General features: G+C 40.6%; 1 protein-coding gene and 3 non-coding genes across 4 annotated transcripts in view; all 4 read left to right on the top strand.

The window, feature by feature from the left end:
* Positions 1-23,456, top strand: part of Wdr43 (WD repeat domain 43) — a 37,617-nt gene extending 14,161 nt beyond the window's left edge. The window contains exons 5-18 of the mRNA XM_027424420.2: positions 1,010-1,146; positions 2,685-2,787; positions 4,435-4,499; positions 6,004-6,175; positions 7,507-7,593; positions 8,540-8,674; positions 9,833-9,964; positions 15,091-15,177; positions 16,338-16,369; positions 17,557-17,620; positions 19,383-19,496; positions 19,893-19,962; positions 21,788-21,837; positions 21,922-23,456. Coding sequence (XP_027280221.1) covers positions 1,010-1,146; positions 2,685-2,787; positions 4,435-4,499; positions 6,004-6,175; positions 7,507-7,593; positions 8,540-8,674; positions 9,833-9,964; positions 15,091-15,177; positions 16,338-16,369; positions 17,557-17,620; positions 19,383-19,496; positions 19,893-19,962; positions 21,788-21,837; positions 21,922-22,107 — 1,434 coding nt within the window. The 3' untranslated portion in view covers positions 22,108-23,456. The remainder of the gene's footprint in view (positions 1-1,009; positions 1,147-2,684; positions 2,788-4,434; positions 4,500-6,003; positions 6,176-7,506; positions 7,594-8,539; positions 8,675-9,832; positions 9,965-15,090; positions 15,178-16,337; positions 16,370-17,556; positions 17,621-19,382; positions 19,497-19,892; positions 19,963-21,787; positions 21,838-21,921) is intronic.
* Positions 115-199, top strand: LOC113830803. The gene has a single exon (XR_003487013.1). It is a non-coding gene; the product is annotated as a small nucleolar RNA SNORD53/SNORD92 (small nucleolar RNA).
* Positions 8,136-8,213, top strand: LOC113830809. Its single transcript, XR_003487011.1, has one exon. It is a non-coding gene; the product is annotated as a small nucleolar RNA SNORD53/SNORD92 (small nucleolar RNA).
* Positions 8,845-8,922, top strand: LOC113830811. Its single transcript, XR_003487012.1, has one exon. It is a non-coding gene; the product is annotated as a small nucleolar RNA SNORD53/SNORD92 (small nucleolar RNA).
* Positions 23,457-25,432: the final 1,976 nt, after the last annotated feature.

The following is a 25,432-nucleotide window of genomic DNA, read 5'->3' as shown; positions in this document are numbered from 1 at the left end:
GTATTTCTAGTGTTAACTAGCATTTTGTCTCTTTACAGTATATATGGTGGGGTTTGCTATCAGGAGTTTTAAATAAGTTGCACTCAGGATAGCACTCCAGGTATTGAACTTATGGTGCTGTGATGATGCCTTAAAATTGTGGTTTCAACTCTCTGAGAGTACCATGAGGACCTGCAATTCCTTGGCTGTGTCTGAGCACCCTTTAAAAAAAATAGTAGTGCTAAGTCCAAAATGGTGGCGCATGCCTGTGACCCCATATGTGAGAGAGGCTGAGGCAGGAGGAGTTCAAGGTTGAGGTTAGCCTGGACTGCATAGTTCTAGGATAACTTGACTTATATAGCAAGACCCTGTCCGCCTCTTAAAAAAAAAAGCTGATGGGGAGTCGAGAGGCAAGTCAGCAAGAGGAAAAAGAACAAAATTAGGCAAGTCTTAATACAGAAGTGAGAGAAACTGCTGTGGGGTAGAGTAATAGAAGAGGTATCTTAATTTTTTTTTTTTTTTTTTTTTTTTTTTGGTTTGTTTTTTGAGACAGGGTTTCTATGTGCTTTGGAGCTTGTCCTGGCACTCACTCTGGAGACCAGGCTGTCCTCGAACTCACAGAGATCTGCCTGCCTCCGCCTACTAAGTGCTGGGATTAAAGGCAAGCACCACCAACACCCGGCCTAATTTTGTTTTAATGTTTGGTGTTTTGTTTGTTTTTTGAGACAGTCTTTCATTATGTAGTCTTGGAACTCACTCTGTAAACCAGGCTTGTCTTGAACTCAGAGATCCACATGCCTCTGCCTCCAGAGTGCTGGGAATAAAGGTGTGCGTCACCACTGCCACCCCTTGATGGGTATATTTTTTTAAGAAGGGAAAGGATTATAGCACAAGTAGCCTGCTTAGAATGAATTTCAGCACAGGTACTGCTGTAAGATGTACGATGTAGCTTGCTTACAATGTGTAGGGACTTTTATTTTTGCACTGTTTTGAGTCCACCCTTTCCTAAATGAGATTTAACTTTCTCTAGCACTTCACAGGCCACTCGACACCTGTTTCATCACTTAGGTTCACTACCATCAGACCTAATGAGAGCCAGCCTTTCGATGGGATTACAGGTCTCTATTTCTTATCTGGAGCAGTGCATGACCGGTTACTTAATGTCTGGTACGTAGCTGTTTGGAATTGGGGAGATAACGTTGTTTGTAAGAATCTCACAGCTTATGGGGTCAATATAGATGCTAAGTTTCATTTATTGTATTGACTTAGAATAAGTTCAAGTTAGAATGGATCTTACTAAGAATTTAAATGCCTTTTTATATAATTCCCAACATTTTTAGAAATATATTTCAAAATATAATTGTTTGTGCATTTACTCCATATTAACTTAATAATCTTCTAGACTCAAACATTCAATTGTTTAATAGGAAATAAATTCTCACTAGTTATAACTAAATTTGAAGCATGTTTTTTTCCCTCCCTCCCTCCCTCCCTCCCTCCCTCCCTCTTCCCTCCCTCCCTTCCTTCCCTTTTTCTTTTCTTTTTTTAATTTATTTATTATGTATACAACATTATGCTTCCATGTATATCTGCAGAAGAGGGCACCAGATCTCATAAGGAATGGTTGTGAGCCACCATGTGGTTGCTGGGAATTGAACTTAGGACCTCTGGAAGAGCAGTTAGTGCTCTTAACCTCTGAGCCATCTCTCTAGTCCCTCTTTCTTCCGTTTTTTCAAGACAGGGTTTCTCTGTATTGTTTTGGAGCCTGTCCTGGAACTCGCTTTGTAGACCAGGCTGGCCTCGAACTCCAAGAGATCCTCCTGCCTCTGTCTCCCAAGTGCTGGGGTTAAAGGTGTGCGCCACCAACCCCCAGCTCACATGGTTTTCTTTTTAAAATTTTGTATTTTATGTGTATGGGTGTTTTGTCTGCATGTAGGTCTGTGTACCACCTGTGTTCCTAATGCATTCAGAGGCCAGAAGAGAATGCCTATAGACAGTTATAAGCCATGATATGGGTGCTACAGATTAAATCCTGGTTCTCTAAAGAGCAGCAAGTGTTATTAACCACTAAGCCACCACTCCAGCCCCAAAGCATACTTTAAAATCACATATTAACTTATTCTTTATCGTTTAATTTGTACCTACCTTTATCGCTATAGAACTCAAAGTGTACAGATTGAGTCTGGAGTGAGTCTGGAGAAATAGTTTAGATTATAAGTGCTTGCTATGCAAACATAAGGATCTGAGTTTGGTCTCTAGAAAATATAAGTAGAGTATGGCTAGGTGTTGGCTGTGCAAGCCTTTAATTGCAGCACTCTGGAGGCAGAGGTAGGCATGGTCTACAGAGTGAGTTCCAGAACATTCAGGGCTATGCAAAGTAACTGTCTTGAAAAAACAAAAAAATAAGTAAATTAAATGAATTAAAACTAAAAAATGGTGGTGTGGTGCAAGCTCTTGTACACACAGACACTCACAGATGCATAAAATAAAGTAAAAAATCTTTGGGGGCTGGAGAGATGGTTCAACAATTACAGACAACTACTTGCTTCACTTGCAGAGCTACCAGGTCAGTAGCTTCAGTTCCAGAGAACCTGACACCCTCTTTCTTCTGGTTTGTGTGGGCAATAGGCATGGACTAGGTGCATAAACTTACATAGTTTTTTGGCAAATCTGTCATGATACCTAACGGCTGGTTTGTTATCTAGGCAGGTCCGGTCAGAAAACAAAGAGAAGAGTGCAGTGATGTCTTTTACAGTCACAGATGAACCTGTCTATATTGATTTGACTTTGTCAGAGAACAAAGAAGAGGTAAGTGGCTTGATGTGTGAGAATTGATTTTTAGGTTCTACAAAAGTTATGGGATTGAAGAGATGGCTTAGTGGATAAAAGTGTTGACTGTATAGCATCTCAAGAACCCCTGTCAAAGCTGTGCAGTGTGGTAGCTGCCTGTAATCCTAACACTTGGGAGGTAGAGATTCAACAAGAGATCCTGCATTAGTAAATGAATCTGAGAGTTAAGTGAGGAAAATAATAACAGCTCTCTGCCCCCCACCCAACACACATAATGTTTCTCTTTAAGTTGCTGAACATTTTTTTGACAGTATTTGTGTGTGTGTGTGTCTGTATGTGGTTTAAGTGCTTGTATGTCTTTGACAGTATACATGCCCATATACATGTGGAAACCACACTGAGGACATTGGGTATCTTGCTTTGTCATTCTTCCTTAATCTTTTGAGGCAAAGTCTCACTAGGTTTGGAGGTAGGGTGGTGGTGAGTGAGCCACTGGGATCCTTGTGTTCCCTTTCTTCCTACCTCCAGTGCTGAGTTGCATGTGTGCATGTGATCATGCCTGAGTTTTTATGTAGTTTTTGGGGATTTGATCTCAAGTCTTCATGTTCTTATTATCCTCTGAGCCATTCATTTCTCCAGCCCCAAGACAGACAAGACTTGAGACATGGGCTCCTCCTCTTCCTTCACAGAATGAGAAGTGTTGTGTTTTCTTCAGTCCCAGCTGCTATGATTGGGGCATTTCAGAGCCATGCAGCCATTTTCTTTCTTGTCAGAAAGAGCACGTTTACCTTGGAGGTTCTTGGCCTAAACATTATGTATTTACAATCTTGTCATGAACAACACTTTTATAACTGTTTTAAAAGATAGTGTGTGTCAAACTGGGCATGGTTGCACACACTTTTAATCCCAGCACTCGAGACGAGGCAGATGAATCTCAGTGAGTCCGTGGCCAGTCTGGTCTACATAATTCTAGGAGAGAGAAGAGAGAGAGAATGAGAGAGAGAGACTCTTGTTTTCTTTTCTTTGTCTTATTCTCCTTGAGAAAGGTTTCTGTGTAGCGTTGGCTGTCCTGGAAGTTGTTCTCTTGATGCGGCTGGCCTCGGATCCACATGTCTCTGCCTCCAGGTGCTAAGATTAAAGGTGTGCACCAACACTGTTGTTCTGAGACCCTGCCTTAACCCCCGCCCCCCAAAAAAAAGTGTTTGCAGGAGTGTTGCCAGAGGACAATTTTTGTAGTGTCAATTCTCTCCATCTTTATATAGATTCTGGGTGGCCAAACTGAAGTTGCTAGCCTTTCATGACATGTCTTTACTTACTAGCTGAACCCCCTAGTTGGCCCCAAATATGTGTGTGTGCGTTTGAGCATGTATCCCAGTGTTTTGAGATTGTTTCTTTGTGAACCAGTTCTGGCTGTCCTGTAACTTACTCTGTAGACCAGGCTGGCCTTGTACTCAACAAAGATATACCTGCCTCTGCCTCCTGAGTTCTGGGATTACAGGTGGGTGCCAAAACCTCCCGGCTCCAAATAATGATTTTTAAATCTGTTGCTGTTAATTTTGTTTTTAATTCTAGTTACTAAAGTGGGAAGAGGTCAGTTTTCAGGGGTGAAATTGAAATTGGGTATATATAATTGACTAGAATTAATCCGCCACATTTTTCTTTTAGCCTGTCAAGTTAGCTGTTGTTTCCAGAGATGGTCAAGTCCATCTTTTTGAACACATACTGAATGGGTAAGTAAGAAATTCCTAAGTAAGAAATGCTCATTCTTGTGTTCCTTTGTGTTGTAGTCTACCTCATTTTTTGCATTAATGTCCCTGCTCATTCCATTAGATTGTTGTGGAAGTACTCCTGATTGCTTATCTACCTGAGTATGTGAAGAATTCAAGGCTTTGAGGTCATGGGCCAAGCTATTTCTCTGTGGTTAGGAGAGTGGCTTTTTATGAAGTGTATATAGTGACTATTGATAACAGTAATAAAAGTAACTTAGTGATGTGTCCCTGTGCTGTTTCCTGATACCGAGAAGTAGGTAGAGTTAGGAACACTCTCGAGGGTAAGGGATGTAACTGTGTCATGATCTTGGCTAGAACTCGAAGTACCAATGGTTGGTCTCCAGCATACCAGGAAGGAAAAAAATTCCAAGAATTTTGAGTCTTCTACCATGTAGCTTTCTTAAAGAATTTATGTCACGACTCATAGCTATCAAAATTACAGTTATGAAGTAGCAATGAAAATAATTTTATGTTTGGGGGTCAGCACAGCATGAACTGTATTAAAGAGTCAAAGCATTAGGAAGGTTGAGAACCACGGCACTAAGTCAGGCGGCACATCCCTCCCCCATCAAGTTTTAAGTAGAGGATTGATGGCCTAAGGTTCATGATAGTTATTGTGTTAAAGCTGTTGAAAATAGATTAAAGAGAGGTAAAGGGCAAAACAGGTGTGAAGTCCTGGGTGTAGAAACAGCTGTGAAGTCAGGATACGAGGAGGGAGTTGAAAAGGTAGCATAAAATGACACATAAAAGTTGAAGTAAACAGTGTGAGCTCACTGGGAATGAGATTAATAGAGTGTGAGGAAATCTGTGATTGGGATGCAATGAAGGGCCTGGTCCTTGGAGTCAGAAGGATCTGCAATGTCAGTACTACATATGGGAGCCTCAGAAAACAATGCATCAGGAATAGAGTTGGGAAGAGATGGCCGTGAGCCAGTGAACTCTTGAACAAATGTGCTCTTGTTCCAAAAGGTGGCAGCAGGATGGAGAAGTAGTGCAGACAATTCAAGGGTTTGGGGGATGAAAGGAGATTGATATCTTAAAATGTCAGTGGAGAAAAGAAGCACACTTAAGTCCCTGATACAAGCAGTGTGGTAAGAAAACAGCTGCCACGCAGGACTGCACGGATGAGCCAGCCATCTCTCAAGTTGGGTGCCATAGGTTGTGGTGAGGCTTTGAGGGTTGAGAGTACTGGAGATGGAACTCCTGGAAAAGGGTACATGTATGAAGGCTGAAGTTGAGGGCAGTAAGAAATCTTCTGAGAGTCTGCAGTCTCCTTTTACTATCCAGTGTTATGGGACAGAGAAGCATTAGAGTTTCAGGTCTGGTGTTGATAGGGACATATGAAATTTTAAAAGACTTATCATTCTGGCCACTTGTGATGTATTGTGGAGATGAAGGGAGAGTTTCGTCTTGTGACTTGATGGCAATTTCAAATTTTCTAATTTTACTTTCCTTTTATTCCTAGACACTGCAAAAAACCTTTGACTTCAAATTGCACAATACAGATAGCAACACCTGGAAAAGGCAAAAAGTCAACACCAAAACCCATCCCTATTCTAGCAGCTGGGTTTTGCTTAGACAAGACATCCTTATTGCTTGTGTATGGCAACTGGTTTCAGCCTACCATTGAGCGAGTGGTGAGTAGACACTTCTTTGAAGACAAGAATTCAGATTTAAGGGGGGCATTGAGCTAAATTGGAATACTTCACAGAAAATAAACAACCTTCTCCTTTAATTAAAAATCTTTCAGTGGGTGGTTTAATTCTTTCTCTAAACCCAGCAAGTAGAGTGTCAGCTCTTCGATCTGATGTTTCCTGTGTATGGTCTTCACTTTGAGTTAGTCCTAGTTTCATGTTCCCACTGGATGCCTTTTTTTTTGGGACAGCATGGGTATGACTTGAGTTGGATTTTGCCCAGTTACATAAAATGCACTACTTATTAATATCCCTTAGTGGTGGCACCCATTGTATTTCCTAAATGGAAATGTAATGGCTAGTGTCCTGACATTTTTTTACTACAGAATTTTTTCTAAGTGCTTGCAAATTCTTAGTCGTGTCCAATGTATTTAAGCTTACTTTTATTATACTTTTACTTAGTAAGGCTCCTGGGAACCAAATAACCTTTCTTTTGAGTTTATTAAAAGAATATTCTTCTGTTCTTCCTTGTAATGCCATGGATTAAACTCAGCCTCATGCTGGACAAGCACTGTACCATGACACAGACTCTTGCCTGCTAGCCTTGGTTGGCTGTGAACTTGTAAGGGGTTCTGTTGCCTCTGCCCCCTGGGGTGCTGGAACTTCAGGCACCATCAGTTCCAATAAGTACTTTGAAAAATTGATTGTGTACATTAAGTTTGATTAAACAAGGAGAAAAAGATGCAGCTGAAAAGTCAGCTGCAGGCTGTATGGGATGCCCCTTTCTAGATAACAGACCATGTTAGCTGCTTTGGTTTTAGGTGTTAGGCATATGGAGTTATTTACATAGAGGCTTTCTGGGAACATGAGTAACCTGTTGAATGTGGCTCCTTCCCCCTTATTGGTCATGGTGCCTGGACTCACATATCCCTTTCAGCAGTCTGTTAGTAAACAGTGCCGTCCTCAGCTTGTTTGTAGAAAACTTGCTTAGGGAAATTTAGGGTAGGACTCAATTAGTTTTGTGTGTGGGTCTTTTATTCGTAAGAATGTTGGACTACATACCTTTTCCTGTAAATGAGAACTATCTGCTGGCCTTTTAAAACTTAAGTGAAAAATTCTTGTGGTCCGTAAACACACTGCAACAGTGCCTTCAATTTATGTTGTCTACTCAGCTGCCATCTGTCTGAATGGAGATTGTGGCTAACAGGTGGCATGGAGGTCTTCCATACTTTTCATACTTTATGGATATGAAGTTGTTTGTTTCTCACATCATTGGTGGTTGCTTTGTTTGACATTGCTTCTCTGCCCTTCCTCCCTTTGAAAAACCTTTCTAGGCTTTGAACTCCAAAGATACTCATATATGTTTGGAAAGAGACATTTCCAATTGCTGGGCTCCAACAGTAGAAACAGCTATAACCAAGGTGAGCATATTACAAGCTTGATGTTAAGAATAATAGATTTGGCTAAATTGAGTTGAATATAGTGCCAGGTTAGAGTGACTTTATTTTTTTTATCCTGTCTCCTGAGATACAGTTTTGCTATTTAGCCTCAGTTGAAACTCATGATTCTTTAGCCTTGATGCTGGGATTCCAGGTGTTTGCAGTACTCCTAATTAAATTCTCTAAATTGCTCTTTAAGCTCTTAGAAATGTGAGACTGTGCTTTTAGACATAAAGGTTATAAAACTTGTATCTGTGCTGTCAGTGTGGTGCATGGTGATCTGGACTCGAACTCTGTAGACAGAGTGTGTGTTAATAACAGATTTCAGTGTTGCTCATCAGTCTCAGAACTTGAAAGAGCACAGCTTTGTTTAGTTGTATGTTGTATTTCAAGGTAAAGTCAAACCACAGTAGAGCTGGAGTTCATTGCCACTGGGACATAATTGTGACATTCTGTTTTGAGTATAACTTGCTGTTGACATGTAACTGCCTTGTTGGTGATGAACTAGGAAGAAAAGTCAACCCATGCTGTGATGATACCCACATGGTTTCGCATCTGGCTGAGTTTCAGTGATGACACCTTTCTCTTGGCTGTCTGAGCATGGTTGGCAAAGATTTAGTTTTGGAGGTTGTCAGGTGTGTAACTCAAGCAGTTTTAAATCACACAGCCTTTTTGTATTTGTGACATCTTGGTTTGTATTCTTAATGAGATATACTGCAAACTTTAAAACGGTGAACTTTTAACCAATATTTTAAGTTTATTTGCGAACATTTAGTTCACATTTTTGTCTCGCGTTTCTGTTGTGGTGAGTACATTATATTGCATGTCTGATGGAGAAGTCTCTGGAGAGAGAGCTGCTTGTTTTCTCTAGTAGGCAGCATGAGAACTAAGTTTCATCTTTCCCACACCTTGATACTGTGTGTGGCAGGTGAGAACACCAGTGATGAGTTCAGAAGCTAAAGTTCTGGTGCCTGGGGTTCCTGGACATCACGCACCGATCAAGCCGGCTCCACTCTCACAGCCTAAGGAGGTGGAGAACAAGAGGAAATTGGGCAGTAATGAGGTAATGACCGCTTACATGGGTTTGAGGCTTGGTGGGGTGGGGGGAGTATATTGGGTAGAGCTGGAGCTAGTTCTTCAGCGGTTACTGCTGTTTTCCAGTCTTGACTAAAATCAGATTTTTGTCATTTCTTAGTAGCTGGGTAGATCAAGTTGAATAGATTAAGTCAAGATTTGCTGTGATGACTTTTATTGGGTTTTGCATACTGATGAATTCCCATGATGCCTCCTTTCTCTTGGCTGTCTGAGCAATCCTGGCTGGTTATGTGCCAGTTGGTCTTGTAAATGATGGTCATAGTCATTTACATGGGTTAAAAGCCGTGGTATTTTAAACATTTATCACATTTATTTGGTTGGTTGTTTGTACATGCATGCATGCATGTGTGCGTTTGTCTGGCTGGGAGGGTTGGGCATGAATAGAACAGTTGTACCCTGCCTGCCATGTGTGTGGAGGCTGAGGACAAGTTGGCATAAATGATTCTCTTCCACATTTTGGGTTCTGGGGATTGGGATTAAAGTCCGGTTGGCAGACTTGGTGGCAGGCTCCTTTACCTGCTGAGCCATCTTGCCACCCCAGCTTTATATTCTTGACAAATCTTAGTTGATGCCAAGGAATAGTTGTATTAGGGAAAACACGTGGTAATAGCTCTTTTCCTTGTGTATTAATAGTAAGATGCCAGATCCTTTTGGTTTTTAATCTTCCTACAACAGGGACTTGTGTTTTTATGTTGGGGCATGTGACTCTTTTTAAAAAAAGTAATTAAAAAATTACGTGTACGGGTGTTTTGTCCACATGTATGTCTGTACTGTATGTGTGTGGTGCCTGTAGAAGCTGGAGGAGGGCATCAAACCCCTGGAACTGGTGTTCAGTGATGGTTGTGAGCAGCCATGTGAGTGCTGGGACCCACACTGGGGTCCTCTGGGAAAGCAGCCAGTGCTCCCCAGAGCCACTTCCTAAGTCCCCTCTGTACCTCTTCAGGCATTTGTTTTTGCTAGACTTGTGGGAACTTGGCTTGTAGCTCTTTTCATATTTCTTCCACAGTACTACTGTGGTGATGAGGTTCTTTGGGAATGTGTTTCTGTGGCTGAGGTGTGACTCTGAGCTTGTTTGCAGCCTCCAAATCCCTGTCTGGTTAACTTAGCAGATGTTTGTATTCTTCAGGCCAGCATCGAGGAACGCCTTGGAGCCATGGGTCTAGATAGAAAAGGAAGGAAGGACGACCTTCTGCAGACAACCAGCTTTCCAGTCCTTCTCACACAGGGCTTAGAAAGCAATGATTTTGAAATGTTAAACGTAAGTATTGCAACAGATTTTCAATGGACTTAGAAAGTAGAAACTATTGGACTGGAACTCACAGAATGCATGGTCACGTCATATAGCAACTGTAATTTTTCTTTTTTCTTTTTTTGAGTGAATTTAGTCAAATGTTATGCTTGGTGTCAATATATAGACAGTCACTAACCTATCATGGGAGTGTGTTAGTCTCTTGAACCTGGAATGCATTTTCTCATAGAAATGATATTTTGAATTGTTGGGTTCCTTAGGCTTTAGCTTACAAAAGCCCATTTAAAGTGCAGCTGAATTATAATACTCAGCATTCTAGATCACAATTTATATTTTTTTCTGTAGGAAAATGCGTTCCTGAGTTTTTACTCTGGATTCCAGAAACTTATTTCCCCTGGCCGTGAGAGGGGTCAGTGAGGTGGAACCTTGGCAATGGGTAGGAGTTCGGGGGGAGACTCAAGAGGGTTGGGGGCTATGTTATTGTGTAGTTCTAGAAACTCAAGGAAGCATTAGAAATGTCTGTGTAAGTTGGTGATTGCTTGTAAGAAACTACTCAGTTTGGCTATCTTAAATCCACAGTGATCTACACAGAAAACCTGACAAATAGCACTTAAGTACTGCCTGGCCAGTTAGTGCAGTTTTCATGTATTAAATGCTTTCTTCATGACGTGGCAGTATTAGTTCAGTCAGTATAGACAACCTGGAACTTGTGATTTTCAGTTGATTGCAATGCGATTATCTCATATTTCTGTCTAAAGTAATCTTGTATAGAGAGAGCAGGCCAGCAGATCTCAAAACTTCAATTTACTTTCCAAGTAGTTTGTGACAATTTGTTTTAGTTGAATTTTAGATTAACGTGACTTTGAAACCTAGGAGTATTTGATGAAAATTATCTGTACAAAATATTGATTCAGCTGTATTTTTTGAAACATATTGATTCTTAGTTGAATATGCTCTGTAATCAAGCAGGTTCTAGAACAGTACTGAAGGTCACCATAACCCATCTCTCAGTTTCATAAGCTCCCCACAGATGCCTGCCAGTCGCCACATGCTTCTGCAGGTGGAGTGAAGCTTAGAAATGGTGGGATTTTGCTTCATCCCTTGACAGACCCACTTAACTTCAAAACTCCCTTAAAAGATGGGCCATAATCTGTAAACATACCTAACAAAAGTTAATAATGCTTTTAAAAATTGTTTTCTTATTATGTGTGAGTGCAGATACAGTAAAGGAAAACAGGGACACTTCGACACCTTTAAAACAAGAAACTCATGCCCCTGAAAAGACATGCTGGATACCGGGACTGATGGGGCACTCTGTTAATCTCAGCAGTTGAGGCGAGCCATAGATCAAGGCCATCCTGGTCTGCATAGCCCAGGACAGTTGGAGCTACATAGAGACCCCGTCTCAAAAAAGGACAGTGGTAGTCAGGTGTAGTAGTACACACAGGAGGATCGAGTGCTTCAAGCTATCCTGTTTGTGACGTAGCAAGAGTCTGTCCCAGCAAATAAACTAAATGACAGTGCTAGGGCCATGAAACAAAACAGCATGATGGAACAGCACGCTGCAGGCTGAAAAATGGTTACTTATATATCAAAGTTTTTACCTAGTATATATAAAGATCACTTACGATTTCATTTAAAAAATTGAACAGATAACACAGAGTTCAGATGGACAATAAGAACATGGAAAATGTTCGTGGTTTTTTTTAGGTTGGTTTGTTTGTCTTATATGCAAGAGTGTGCCACAGGGGACATGGTGGAGGTCAAGGACAACTTTTGGGAGTTGGTTCTCTTTCCACCGTGTGAATCCTAGGGATTGAATTATGTTGTCAGGCCTGATGCTAAGGTCCTTTGCCTTCTGAGCTATCTTAGCAGCCCACATGTAAAAAGTTTGTTTTAATATGACATTAGTCACAGAAAGGCAAAGTAAATTCTCAGTGAGATGATACTACATATCTGCTATAGGTTGTTTAAAATTAAAAAGATAACATTGTGTTGTCAGGGTATTTAGCAGTTGAAAACCATGCCCTACTGTTGGCAGTGTGAAACAGCCACTGTGGAAGAACAGTTTGAGTTTATTAAAAATGAAGAATGCACTTCCCATGCAATCCCCATGTTCTGTTCCCACCTATTCATCAAGAGATTATCAAGTGTGTTCTTGCAGAGTCTTGCATGAGAATGTTCATTGCCAGTGCAGACAATGGATGACTCAAGTGTGTGCTCTGAGGGTGAAGTCTGGCAAAAAGGGAGACTATTGTGTAATTGATTCTGGAAAACAAGTACCAGTACATAGTACAGTAGCTGTGGTGGGGTGGAATTTAAAGGAAGGAGATTGTAAAATGCTCAAGGAAACTTGAGGTTGATAGAACTTAACTGTTTCCTAGGACAATGTGCTTGTCACATTGATGAAATATTGTACCTTTATATGTGTTTTATTTATGCTCAGTTGTGTTGCAGTGAAATTGTAAGAGGAAGAAAAAGTCATTGCTAGTGTCATCTTCTTGGTAGTTATAACTGGTTTATAGGGCTATTTCTTTAAACATGGCCTTGAGAAAACTATTATAGCTGCTTGTTTTATGTGTGGGGTCGTGTCTCCCTCCTCCCATGGTTTCTCTATGTAACCCTGGCTGTCCTGGGGCAACTCTCTTTCTTGACCAGGCTGCCCCAGAACTCATAGAGCCACCTGTTTCTGTCTCCTGAGTGCTGGGATTAAATGTGTGTGCCACCACTGCCTGGCCCTCCCTCCCTCCCCCCTTCCTCCTCTATCTCCCCCTTCTTCCTCCTCCCACCCCCAAGCTGACCTCATGATGTAGTTGGCAATGACTTGAATTTCCCAGTTTTGGGATTACAGGCCTGTGGCCTTCTTCGTGCTAAGCAAGCACTCAACCACTGAACCACATTCCCAGCTTTAAAAAAAATGGTTTTGTTTTTATTTGGGCAGGTCTCATTGTAAAGCCCAGGTTGGTCTTTAACTTGCAGATACCCTCTTGCCTTGCTTTCCTTCCTTCCTTCCTTCCTTCCTTCCTTCCTTCCTTCCTTCCTTCCTTCCTTCCTTTCTTTCTTTCTTTCTTTCTTTCTTTCTTTCTTTCTTTCTGGTTTTTCCAGACAGGGTTTCTCTTTTGCTTTTCTTTTTTAAACATTTCCTCCCTTTCCTTTCTTTCCTCCAGCCTTTCCCATGCATCACCCTCCCCATCCCACCCCATCTGTCTCAGATACGAGACCTCTATTTCTTTAATTGTTGTTATGTATATATATTCTTAAATACATAACTGTTTCTGTCCCTTAGGTGCTGGCTGGGATTACAGGCATATCATCACTGTCTCTCTCTCTCTCTCTCTCTCTCTCTCTGCAGTGCACCCCCACCCCCCAATAGGAAAATAGGTTTATTTACCAAACCACAAAGAAAGCAACAGACAGTAGTAGAATGTGATCGAGCTTAGTATAAATCTTGGCATGACAGGCTGGAGTATTTTATGTTTCCTAAAGCTCCACCATGCCTCTTGCATGGTTAAGGCAGTAAGCTTGGTGTGAGTAGACATTTGAAATGTGACAAAATTGTGACTATCCCCAGATGTTTCTGGTAGCTTCTAGATGATTAGAATTTCAAAATCACAGATTTATAATAAAGGGATTATTTTAGGAATATTTAAAGTCATCAAATATCTTCAGTATTATTGTTAAAAGTTATAATCAGCACATTATGCTTTCAGTGGAGTAGTTTTTTCTTGTTTGTTTTTGTACTGCTAGGGATCAAACTCAGGGCTTGTAAGTGCTAAGCAAGTACTCTCACTGAGTCACATCTTAGGTTTTTTGTTGTTGAGTCAGGATATAACTATTCGGTCCAGGCTGGCCTTAAACTTGTGATATTTCTGCCTCAGCTTCCAGAAGTCTGGGAATTATATAATTGCAGCTTTTTTTTTCTTTTCTTTTCTTTCTTTCTTTTCTTTTTTTTTTTTCAAGACAGAGTCTCTCTGTAGCTTTGGAAGCTGTCCTGGAACTAGCTCTTATAGACCATGCTGGCCTCCAACTCACAGAGATCCACCTGTCTCTGCCTCCCAAGTGCTGGGATTAAAAGCATAAGCCACCACTGCCTGGCTGGTGTTTTGTTTGTTTCTTTTGTTTTTTAAGAAGTGCTGAGATCAAGTCCCTGTCTTTATGTGTACTAGTCAAGTGTTCTGCCCTTTAGAACATTAAAAATCTGAGACAGAATCTTGGTAAGTTGACCAGGCTGGCCTGGAATTTGTGATCTTACTACCTCAGCCCCCAGGTAGCTGGTATTGCAGGTGCATGCCAACTTCATATTTTGCTTTGAATCTTATATATTGCTTATTTGAAAATAAAATTAGCTTAATCAAGAACTATTAGATTAAGACATTCTGTGTCTCAATTTCCCAGTGATTGTGTGTAAAATTAGAATATATATTATAGTCTATGAAATCTTGTAATTGTGTGAGAGTTTAACTATTATTTGGTAGAATCAGGTTGGTGTAAAAGTCATTTTTCTAAGAAAATCTGCTAAGGATTCTGAACGGATTCCAAGAACTTGGAGAAAACAGGAAACCTCTTTCTAATGTTTACCTTTGGGACCTCTCTGTTGCTTAGATTTAAAAGTTTTTAAGAGGACGGGTGTATCAGAGACGTAACGGACTCTTTTCTCCCATCCCCTCCTTTCCTGCTTCTGTGAAGCAGTCTGACTGTGGCTGGGAATACTGCCCAGAGGACATAGGTTTAGTTCTAGTCCGTTCAGTTGCTTTTTTCTACAACCCAGGGACGAATCTGGCTTTCAAGGGCTTTGGTTGAAGCATCTGTTGTTATCATTTGATTGAGTTAAATTTTTATCAAATGGTGACAATTTAAAAGAGTTTCTTTTTCTTTTGAAACAAACTTGTTCAACTCACTCTATAAGGAGACAGTGAGGCGGAAGTTGGAGAACACCCCTAAATGGCACATTCTTGGATTTAAATGTCTAGATGTTCTTTTGAGTGCTATCTGAAGGCAACTTAACCTGATTTCCAACCTGATTTGCCCAGTTCAATCAGTACTTTATTGCCTTGATCTGTTTTCAGTTACATAAGGTTTTTCAGTGTCCTTATTAGAAATATGCTCATCTTAATTGCCATTTTATTTTCTTGCAGAAAGTGCTTCAAACTAGGAATATAAACCTAATAAAGAAGACCGTGCTAAGGATGCCCTTGCATGCTGTTATCCCATTGTTGCAAGAGGTAACTGCTGCCATTTCAAGTGAGACACAGAATACTGTGGACAGTAGAATACCCCAACACAGAGCCCCAAACCTTTTTTTTTTCCCCGTTGTTTCCCACCTTGTGTGCTACTCTTAAAATAATATTGGAACTATTACATGTTTTATTTTCTCTGATTGGAATGTGGCATTGGAGAGGAAGATTACCCAGTGGTCCAGCCTCTGACCCCAGAAGTAACTTGCATAGTTCCTGCAAGAGCTGGTCCTGCCTTTGCTTGTAAGGCAATAAGCAAAGTATTAACAAGGCAGGAGCAGCAAGGCTAAGCTAGGGAATGCAGTGTGGCGGCACCCAAACACTAAATGGTACCAGGTGAGACTCAGAGTCTGTATTCATTCTGGGTGTCAGAGAAGGTAGAGTGCTGAGACTGTGCATATGCTGAATTCAGTTCAGTTTTTAGTCATTAGTTACAGCAGGGAAGCAACTTTCTCCTTCAAAAGCACATATTACAATATACTTTTACTATACAAAAATATGATTGTGCTGAAACATTGAAAGAGTGGGTACCCATTATCAAATATTAGACCTAAAGACAGAATGAATACTTGGTAAGTAGACATTGTACTTGAGTTATATTTGTTTGACATGATGAAGTGTTTTATGAGACTGGTTTTGGTAACAGTGTATCCTGTTTTTATATCATTGGTAGGAAAATTTTAGAAAATAGAAAAGTCTATTCATGTATCCGGTTATTGTCTATTCCAAATTAAAATTTTCCCTCCTTGCATTTCCTATATTTTAAATTTTTTATGCATTTTTTAAATGGAAATGCTGTTTAATCTTTTCTAGTGTACAATGCAGTTGCTTTTCATAGATTGTCCAATTGTCATTCCAAAAAGAATCTTGTACTCATTAGCAGTGACTCTGTATGCCCCTTCCAATACCTTCCTATTTACAGGGAAATCACCAGTCTGTATTTGATCTCCATGTACCTGCCTACAGAACCCTAGCCTCTATTTCTTCTGTCTTGTGATTACTGTTATGAGAATGAATTCAAATATGTTGTGTTGAATAAAACTGTACTGCTAGGTGGAATGGCTTGTATAGCCATTATTGCATCTGGGTAATTGATGAGAAAGGTGGTCTTTGCACTGCTGATGTTAACAGTGTTTTTTCTTCTTTAGCTTACAAAGAGATTGCAAGGACACCCCAATAGGTAAGCTGTTTCTGCAACTTAAGTTTCTTTGTGTTTGAGACAGAGCCTTACTATGTAATTTAGAATGGCCTAGAGCTCAGTGTTTTCCTGCCCTGGTAAAGGTGTGTGTTATCACTCTGAGCTGAATTGCTGTTTTATAGATGAAATAAAAATAGCAGTGTCCAGAGTTGAGTGCTTACCCTAGATTCTAAGGCCTTAACCTCAGATTCCAAAAGAATTCTTGTATCATGTATTGCCTCACTCCAATGTTTAAGTTATTGCTAAGTGATTTTTATTGTGGTTTTCTTTAAAAAACAAATAAAACCCAAACAAACAAAAACTTGTACATGCAAATAAAACATCCATATACGTAAGCTAAATGAGTCTAAAATATAAATGTAAAAAACAGGAAAGAATTTATTAGACTGTACCTGAAGGGAAACCTGAGCTAAAGTGACTAAAAGCAGACACAGAGTCTTAAAATGCAGTGCAATTGGGGGCTGGAGAGATGGCTCAGAGGTTAAGAGCATTGACTAGTTTATAACATTAGCTGTGTGTACATGTATATATATATATAGATGCAACACCACGTGTTTGGGGCAGCCAGAAACTGGTGTCTTTATGTTTTGAGATGTAGTATCTCACTGAACTTGCAGATCTGGTTAGCTTAGCTGACTAGGGGTTATACAAAAGCACTGCTGTACTTTATCTCTCTAGCCTCCTCCAGGTTTTTTCTCATTTGTTTTTTATATAGGCTCCCTTAGCCTTATGATCTCACAAAGGAGGAAATCTAAAGAAGTCCTTAGGGTCACATTACAGAGTTTGGTCCTATTTGCCTGTTAGTGTGGAAGGCTTTGCTTTTTGTCCCAATAGTGAACAAATTTATTGCACTGAGATGTGGTTATAACATGGAAAATCATTCCACCCTTTCTGGATGATTGATACTGTCCTGTTATAAATTAGTTATATGAGGTAAAGCCTGGCCTTTAGTCTTGAAATATTCATTCTTTTTTTGGGAGGTGAAGGTTGTCCTACTTGCTATTTTAACATGCAAAAGCTAAATCTTTCCTGAAATCTGCTAGATTCCATGGCAGAATGAAAGACCTGGGAAATGTACTTTATGGTTACCTTCCCAGATTTCCTGTTCTAGCTGTGTGCCCTTGTGAATCAGTGAACTGACCTTCACTTGGGTTTCTCTTTTTTGTTAGTGCTGTTTTAATGGTTCAGTGGCTGAAGTGTGTGCTGACGATTCATGCATCATACCTATCCACGGTAAGTCTTGTGAGGGTGAATGGTTGGGCTTTGGTATGGGCTAGAAAGTAAAACCACCCTTTGCTTCCTTTAGAGAGTTTCTTTATTATTTCATCGTCGTCACCATCATCAATCATATATATTTTTGAGATGGGGTTTCACTATATAGCTCTGTCTGGACTAGAGCTTGCCATGTAGATTGACCAGGCTAGCCTTGAACTGAAAAAGATCTGTCTGCCTCTGCTTGAGTGTCAGGACTATTACCGTGCCTAATAAGGAACATAATTTTTTTCCGCCTTTTTTCTTTTCCCCCAAGACAGGGTTTTTCTGCGTAGCTAGCTGTCTTGAAAATTGCTCTTTAGACCAGGCTGACCTTGAATTCATAGAGATCTGCCTGCCTCTGCCTCCCGAGCACTGGGATTAAGGGTGTGTGCTACCACCGCTCAGCTTGAGTTTTTTATTTTAAGAAAATAATTTATTGGTGTATATGTGTTGGGGATTGCCTATGCCACGGCATGAGTGGAGGTCAGAAGAAAACTTGACTCTATCCTAATACAGGTTTTGGGAATCAAACTCAGGTCATTAGGCTTAGCAGCAAATACCTTTACTGTGCCATTTCACTGACCTGTGTTATGAGTTGTGTGTGCGTGTGCGTGTGCGTCTGTCTGTCTGTCTGTCTGTCTGTCTATCTATCTATCTATCTATCTATCTATCTATCTATCTATCTATCTATCTATCTATCGAGACATCTCCCACATGGCCTGTGGAGATCAGAAGAGAGCATTGGATTTCCTGGAACTGGAGTTACCAATGGTTGTGAGCCACCATGTGGGTGCTGGGAACCAAACCTGAGTTCTCTAACTGCTAACTGATGTCTGCAGCCCCCATTATGAGGTTCTTTTTGAGGCAGTGTTTTGTAGCTTGGCCTGGCCTGGAACTCACTTTGTGGATTAGTCTGGTTCTGTACCCCAGCCAGTCCTGCCTGAGTTTCCTAAGTGCTGCATTTATAAGCATGAGCCTCCACACTTAGCTATCAGTTACATTTTAAACAAAAAATAAAATTGTCATTTTATTTGCCTAGCGTTTTTCCCCAAAAGATTGTAGCATATAACTTTAAAAAATGACCACCCACAGTTATGTTGTAGGTCCCCTCCCCCCATAACATGTAAATAGTATGCATTCATATGTGTGAAACCACAAGCACATGTGTGGGGAAGCTTCTGGTGCTCCAGAGCCTATGGCAGGTGTAGGTGATGTACTAGAAATGGGTAAGATTCAGAGGTAGTCCTTTCAGCTAAGATTGTGCTGGAAGATTTTTATTATCTACCCTGTGTTGATCTTATCTGAAATAGTTTCAGTATGCAGGAGTTCTCCCTGCCACCTGTTCTAGCTGATGAGTTGATCCCCTCCCTCGCTCCCCACTCCCACCTCCAGATGGTTTCTCTGTGTGTAACCCTGGCTGTTCTGAAATTTCCTCTGTAGGCCAAGCTAGCCTCGAACTCACAAGAGATCTACCTGCCTCTGCCTCCCAAGCTCTGAGATCAAAGGTTCCTGGTAGTAGTGGTGATTTATGCTGTTTTTGAAGTTATTTTTTTCCTGCCAGGATATCAAGGGCCTTTGAAAGTTTGTCATGTTACTAGACTATGTCCCTAGAAGTGCTTCTGACAGGTTCTTGTGTAGGCGCTAGCTCCTGTGAAGGCTGAACATGATTTGTATGTGTCCCTCTTCAGAATGTGGTGATGTTGTCAAGTGGTGTCATTTGTTTGCCCATTTGTTTTTCTAGTTGCCTGACCTGGTGCACCAGCTGGGGACCCTCTACCAGCTCATGGAAAGCAGAGTCAAAACTTTCCAGAAACTCTCACACCTGCATGGAAAGCTGATTCTTCTCATCACACAAGTGAGCAAAATCCAATGATTTCTAGCCTCAGACTTGGGTGTGATAGAGTGGAGAAGAGAGGCTGAGGATTGACTCAAGTAGTAACAGACTCAAGTTCAGTAAGAAGTTGTCAAATCAGAATCCAGGCTTTAACCCGGAAGTGTTTCCTAGTGACAGTGGGAACACTAACTGTACCCCTCCCCATTTGTGGTCATTCTCTCACCCCTCCCCTAGGCTGGCCTTGAGCACACCATGTGGTTTCCCTTTTATATTTTTTCTGTGTTCCAAATTTTATTTGGGCCGTCCATTCTTCTGGGAAAGTCCAGTGGGGGAGGGTAAACAAGCTGAATGTTGGGGAGCTGGTTATGATGTTGGCTATACTTGAGATAAACTTATTGTTTCATAATTGTCTTCCAGGTTACAGCATCAGAAAAAACGAAAAAAATGCCTTCCCCTGGACAGAAGGCAAAGTTGGTGTATGAAGAAGGTAAAAAAGTTGGGGTAGAGGCTGCTTGGATAGTTTTTTTGTTGTTGGTTTTTTTTCCCCCAGCAATTCGGTTCTGTAGAAATGCCTACATAAGCTCTTTCTTTCTTTTTTTTTTTTTTCTCCTCCTCCTCTTAATGCTTTAGGTTAGCTTGTAGAGTGATGGGTTTTGTCATGGAATCTTCAAATCTATGTGTCGTCATAGTTTTCTCTTGTTCCACACCCTGCTGCCTTATTCCATGTCACCTCCCCTTAGCTGGTTAGTCCTCTGTTCTGCTTTGTGATCACATGTTCCACTGTCTCTAGTTCCCATTTTGGTGACTTGTACAACACATGTAGTTTGTGTTTGTACACATGCATTTAAACCTAGTTTCTGCATATAAATGAGAACATGTGACGTCTTCTGTCACATCTCCCTTATTGAAACAGTCAAGGCCCTGACAAACCAGAAGGAGATGAGGCAAATGTGTGATCTGCTGACTGGGGTGGCAGTCGAATAAGAGCCTGAAAGTAGGAGACTATGGCATTAGTGATTAGGAATGTCAGTGACCAAAACTGACTTCAAAGCCATTTGCTCTAAAATGTACTTGTTAGAGGCCAGTTCAATCCTCAGGACCCACATGGTGGTAGGAGAGAACTGACTCCCAAAGATGTCTCTTAACTTGCATATGGGTTCTAAGACACTCGTGCACGAGCACACACACCATACATGTAATAAAATAAACGCAATCAACCCCCTGACAAATATCTAGTCGAAGTTTTGTGGCTGATTTTATTAAGCCTTCAAGGGATAATAGATAGATACTCCCTTCCTCGGATACAGTGTAGGTGTGTTATAAGTCTGGTTTGTGAAAGTCTTTGAGAGCCTCTGATGCTGGAGACTGGCTAATGAGAGGCCATTTGACACTGCAGAGTGCTCTGGTGGTTGTGGATGTGCTGCCTCTTGGGTCATTTAGTGTGTCTTGTAAAAGCTGACATTTTTTTGAACTGGATGTGACAACATGTGAGGCTGAGTTCAGTTTCACACCACATTTGTGTGGGGTCCATCAGTGCAGGTCAGTTTTCTTACTGTCCTATATGAGAGCCTCATTCTGTTCTTTCGTATATTTCTCATGGTACTTAGGTAATAATCTTACCTCTATTGTTTTACACATTTGAATGTTTCATTTCTCAAAACTGTACATTTTAACATAGCAGTTTTTTCTGTTACCAGTACTTTAGTTACGGGTCACAAACCAAGAAACTGAATCATTTCTTGTGTTCTTTTACACACCCACAGTGTCTATTTTGTTGCCTAGAAATGGCTGAATACTTTTAAGATGGGATTTTTATAGGGGTTTGGTACTTACTTTGAAATGATAAACATAATATTTTTTTTATATGCATATGTTTTAAATTTAGGACTAGAGATGGCTCAAGAATTTAGAGTGTGTCTTGTTCTTGGAGACAAGCCATGTTTGGTTCCCACCATCCACATTAGATTGCTTACAACTGCCTGTAACTTTAGCTCCCTGGTACCCCTGTGTTTCTACTCTCAGTTACACTTATGGGTGTGCACAGGCATACACACATACAATTTAAAGTAAATGTTAAAAAAAACAGAATAGTAAAATTAGAAGCTAGATTTAGAAAGTATATCTAGCACCTGTAATCTCAGCACTTGGGGGATTGAGGCAGGGAGACTACAGGTTCCAGGCCTGCCTGGGCCACATAAGATCCCATGCAAACAACAAAGAAAAAATCCCTTGATTAGTACACATGGGTGAGAGACAGCCTAATATAAGTACTGGACAGTGTTTCAGCACTGTACTCTGCTTTTCCTTTACAGAGTCTTCTGAAGAGGAGTCTGATGATGAAATTGCAGAAAAGGATTCCGATGTGAGTGGTGTTCTCTGATCAACTGCCTTTTATTCTCACTATAAGGGGCCCTTCATAAATACTTTTCTTTACTATTTCCGACAGGATAATTGGGATGAAGACGAAGAAGAGAAAGACAGTGAAAAGGATGAGGGAGTTGATGAAGACAATGAAGAAGATGAGGACACTGACGATAAAGAAGAGAATGGGGAGGACAGAGATGGGTCAAGTGAAAAAGAATTAAATGGAGATTCTGATTTAGATCCTGAAAATGAAAGTGAAGAAGAGTGAAGACAAGCAGCCAGTCACACTGTGAACCCTGGCTCATCTTGCCCAGTGCTGCCGCATCCTCCCAGGGAGGCTCGCCCTGTGCCAGGAGACAAGAGGCCGTCATATGCTTCCAAGTTCACAGAGGCCACACCACCTTCCTGTCCTGAGTGCCCCAGACTTTAACTGTGTAAATAAGAGTGTTTCATTCAAATGTTAATAAACTTTACACAGTAAATAGATACACTTTGCCATGTACTGACCTGAGTGTCCAATATATGGTATATTTTTATAATATAATACTCTAGTATGATTGGTTCTATCATAAACTGACTTGGGTGAAGACAGGAACTGGACGCTTGTGAAGGAGTCGGCTCTCATCTCAGGTTGGTATCTTTCATCTAGTCCAGATGCCAAAGTAGCACTAATGAATTATTTTTAATCTGGCTTACCCGATTTGATACATTTTCATAAAACATGAAGGAATAACAAAATTCAAATGAAAATGGTTGTGATTTACAGAAATAAAATCACAGTGTTCCTAGTTTGTTTACTAACTGGTAATCTGATTTGGGTCAGATTGGATATTTGGAGTGCTTCCCCAAAATAACACTTATTTTTTAAAGTGTCATGAGATATTTTTTTAAACAAAACAAAATAATGGTAATTAAAGAAGCAAAGGTTTAGCCATATTAAGGGTGTTCTTGTCTGTAGATTGTAAAGAATTATCCGTGTATAGATGAGACATGCTCTTATCTGCGACTTTTTAAAACGTCACCCAGCTGCTTTTGAAGAGGTTGCCATTTTTATTTAAATTACTAATGGATCAGAGAACAATTGTTTATTTTTTCTCTTTGGTTTTAGATATGATAACCTTTGCTGGAATTTTTTTCCAAAGAAACTATTTTTATAATTCAGTAATTTAACGTCTTCTTTCCTTTTCATTACCCACTCTTGGCAGGGCTAGGGTATGTGTTTATCTTTAAAAATGGTAAATCTTACTCAAGATTTTTTTATGTATGTATAAAAAAGTATTTTGGTGTGCTACACAGCTTTTTCAAATTACCAGTAATTTGTCTTGTTTTTAAAAGAGTGAGCTAATACTGACTTAGTGCTCACTAAGGGGCAGATGGAGAGCTCACTTCTGCAGAAGGGCTGAGCAGATGCGGTGACTTTCCCACCTGTGAATGTGTAAGAACCCTGTTACTGGGAGGACTCTATCAGGCAGAGCAGGCTGCACAGCTGGAGCAGGAAGAGCATCTTGGGCAAGCTGCTGGTGCGATGTACAGTTGTTATTTGTCTATAAATGGAGTTGTTTATGGCAATTTAATACCATTCTCTTTGTAAAGTGAATAAATACTCATCTTTATCCAGCGTGTGTCTCGTTGTATGTGTAGAAAAGATGTAGCTGGATGTTTGGGATTATGGTGTGAAGGTGTTTAAGGTGATTTCACTCAGCATTCACAAGTACACACTTTGAAGGCCTGCTGTGTAATCAAGTTTGCAGCAGTGAAAGGAATAGGCATTTTAAATCTGTTAGTGATGTCTGGTTATTTCTGGTTGGGTTGCAAAATCCATATTACAAGGCTCTAAACATACACAGGAGGCATTTATGTTTAATTAGATATCATGGAGAAAACAATAGCAACAAGGGAAGCTTTTACTGTTTTTTGTTTAGAAACATCCAGTTAGGCCTACAATATTTTTTTTCCCTATTGATAGAGAATTTCACTGTTGTATTCTACCAGTTGAGACGATGAAAATTGGTTGTGTGTGTGTGCTTGAGTTTTCCTGATTTTTCATCAAAAACTTTGAAGCTTGTAACCATTGTTAAGTCAATGATCACATGTCCTAGTTGGTTGTCATGTTTACTCTAAAGCTAGACCATTCCTATCTTGTGTGTTGTTTTGGTATTTGGTGAGTTCATATGAGTTGTACAGTGCCCGTAATTTGTTGATTTGTGATTGTTGCCTTAGGTAGAAACAACCATTGAGGATGTGAAATATATTTTTATGTGAGTAGATGTTGAGGCTTTATTTGGAAGTTTTGAATTCTTAATACAAGAGGTCTGAGGTTTGGAAATTAGTTTGTGTGAAATTAACATAATCCCTATGAAGGACAGTTGCCAACATGATACATTTACTCTTTGTCCACTATGCTGGTAGTTATTTAGGTGCCTGATGTATATGTTGTTGAACAATGGGAACCCCTATCCCACGCATCTGGTTGTCATGGTTTGGAAATATCCTTAATAGCTGAAGCCTTAAAGGCCAGGGTTTCTCTACCCCTTCCCCACCCCCACTCCTGTTCTTAGCCGTTGAAGGAACTCACCCTGGGCTCTTCCTCTTTGGCTTTGTTTCCTGGTTGAAGAGGTAAATGTTTTGCTCTGCCCCAGGCTCCCATCTGTTTTTGTGCTTACCTTGACAAAATGTCCTCACAGTTGGACTGACACCTCCAGTGTAACACCAAAGTAGTTAGACAAGTTAGTCACATCAGGTCCTTGTCACAGTGAAGAGCCTGTGGTCTGCCAGGGAGATCGGGGTGTGTGCGTGTTCAAGAAACTAATACATAAATGGGATAAAAGCAAGAGTAGGGAAGGGGTAGATTATGTAAAATGTAGTATAATTATTGAGAGATGTGGACATTGTAGGAGATGGTCAAGGGTGTTATCTGGGAGGTGAGCAAAGGCCTAAGGGCAGTTCATGTTTCAAGGTCAGCATGAGAAACAGTAGTGCATGAGTTTAGGTCAGAAGAGTGAGCACAGGCCCTGTAGACCATTGCAGACGCTGGCTTACCCTCTGAACTGAGGGGAGGAGCTTGTTATGTTTGAGCAGAGCCCTTGGCTTTTCCAGTTGAGAATCCAGTTTTTCAGGACTCTAATAGAAGTAATCCCTGATGGTGATTGGGCCAGGATGGTAGTTACAGAGTTAGGAAGGATTGTTGCTTTGAAGTTAGACTTGGTGTTTGCTGCAAAGTGTGACCTGCATCAAATAGCTGGTCCACCACCACTGCTCACACTTTTTGGTAGGACCATGACTATTGAAATTAGCATCCTCAGTTATCACTGCTGGTTATGTTATTTTCTATGACTGGGGATACTTCTCAGGTGATGCTACCAGCCATTTGGCCTTGACATGGATGAGACATTGCTCCTGAGCCATCTGTGAGTCTCCCTGGAGAGTAATAGGAATGGGAAAAAGAAGAAAACGGGACACCAAGAAGAACACAAGTGCAAGGAACTGACCAGTCCTGGTGCTCTTCAGATTTGTGTTTATATCTTGGTGTAGGTTCTTTGAACTGTGATTGACAGGTCTACTGAACCCACCCAGGCAGCAATGGTTTTTATGTT

The sequence above is a fragment of the Cricetulus griseus genome, chromosome 7, assembly GCF_003668045.3.
Source record: "Cricetulus griseus strain 17A/GY chromosome 7, alternate assembly CriGri-PICRH-1.0, whole genome shotgun sequence".
In the NCBI taxonomy this organism is placed as follows: domain Eukaryota; kingdom Metazoa; phylum Chordata; class Mammalia; order Rodentia; family Cricetidae; genus Cricetulus; species Cricetulus griseus.
The sequence above is the reverse complement of the archived record's forward strand: the minus strand, read 5'-3'. Positions and strand labels throughout refer to the sequence as shown.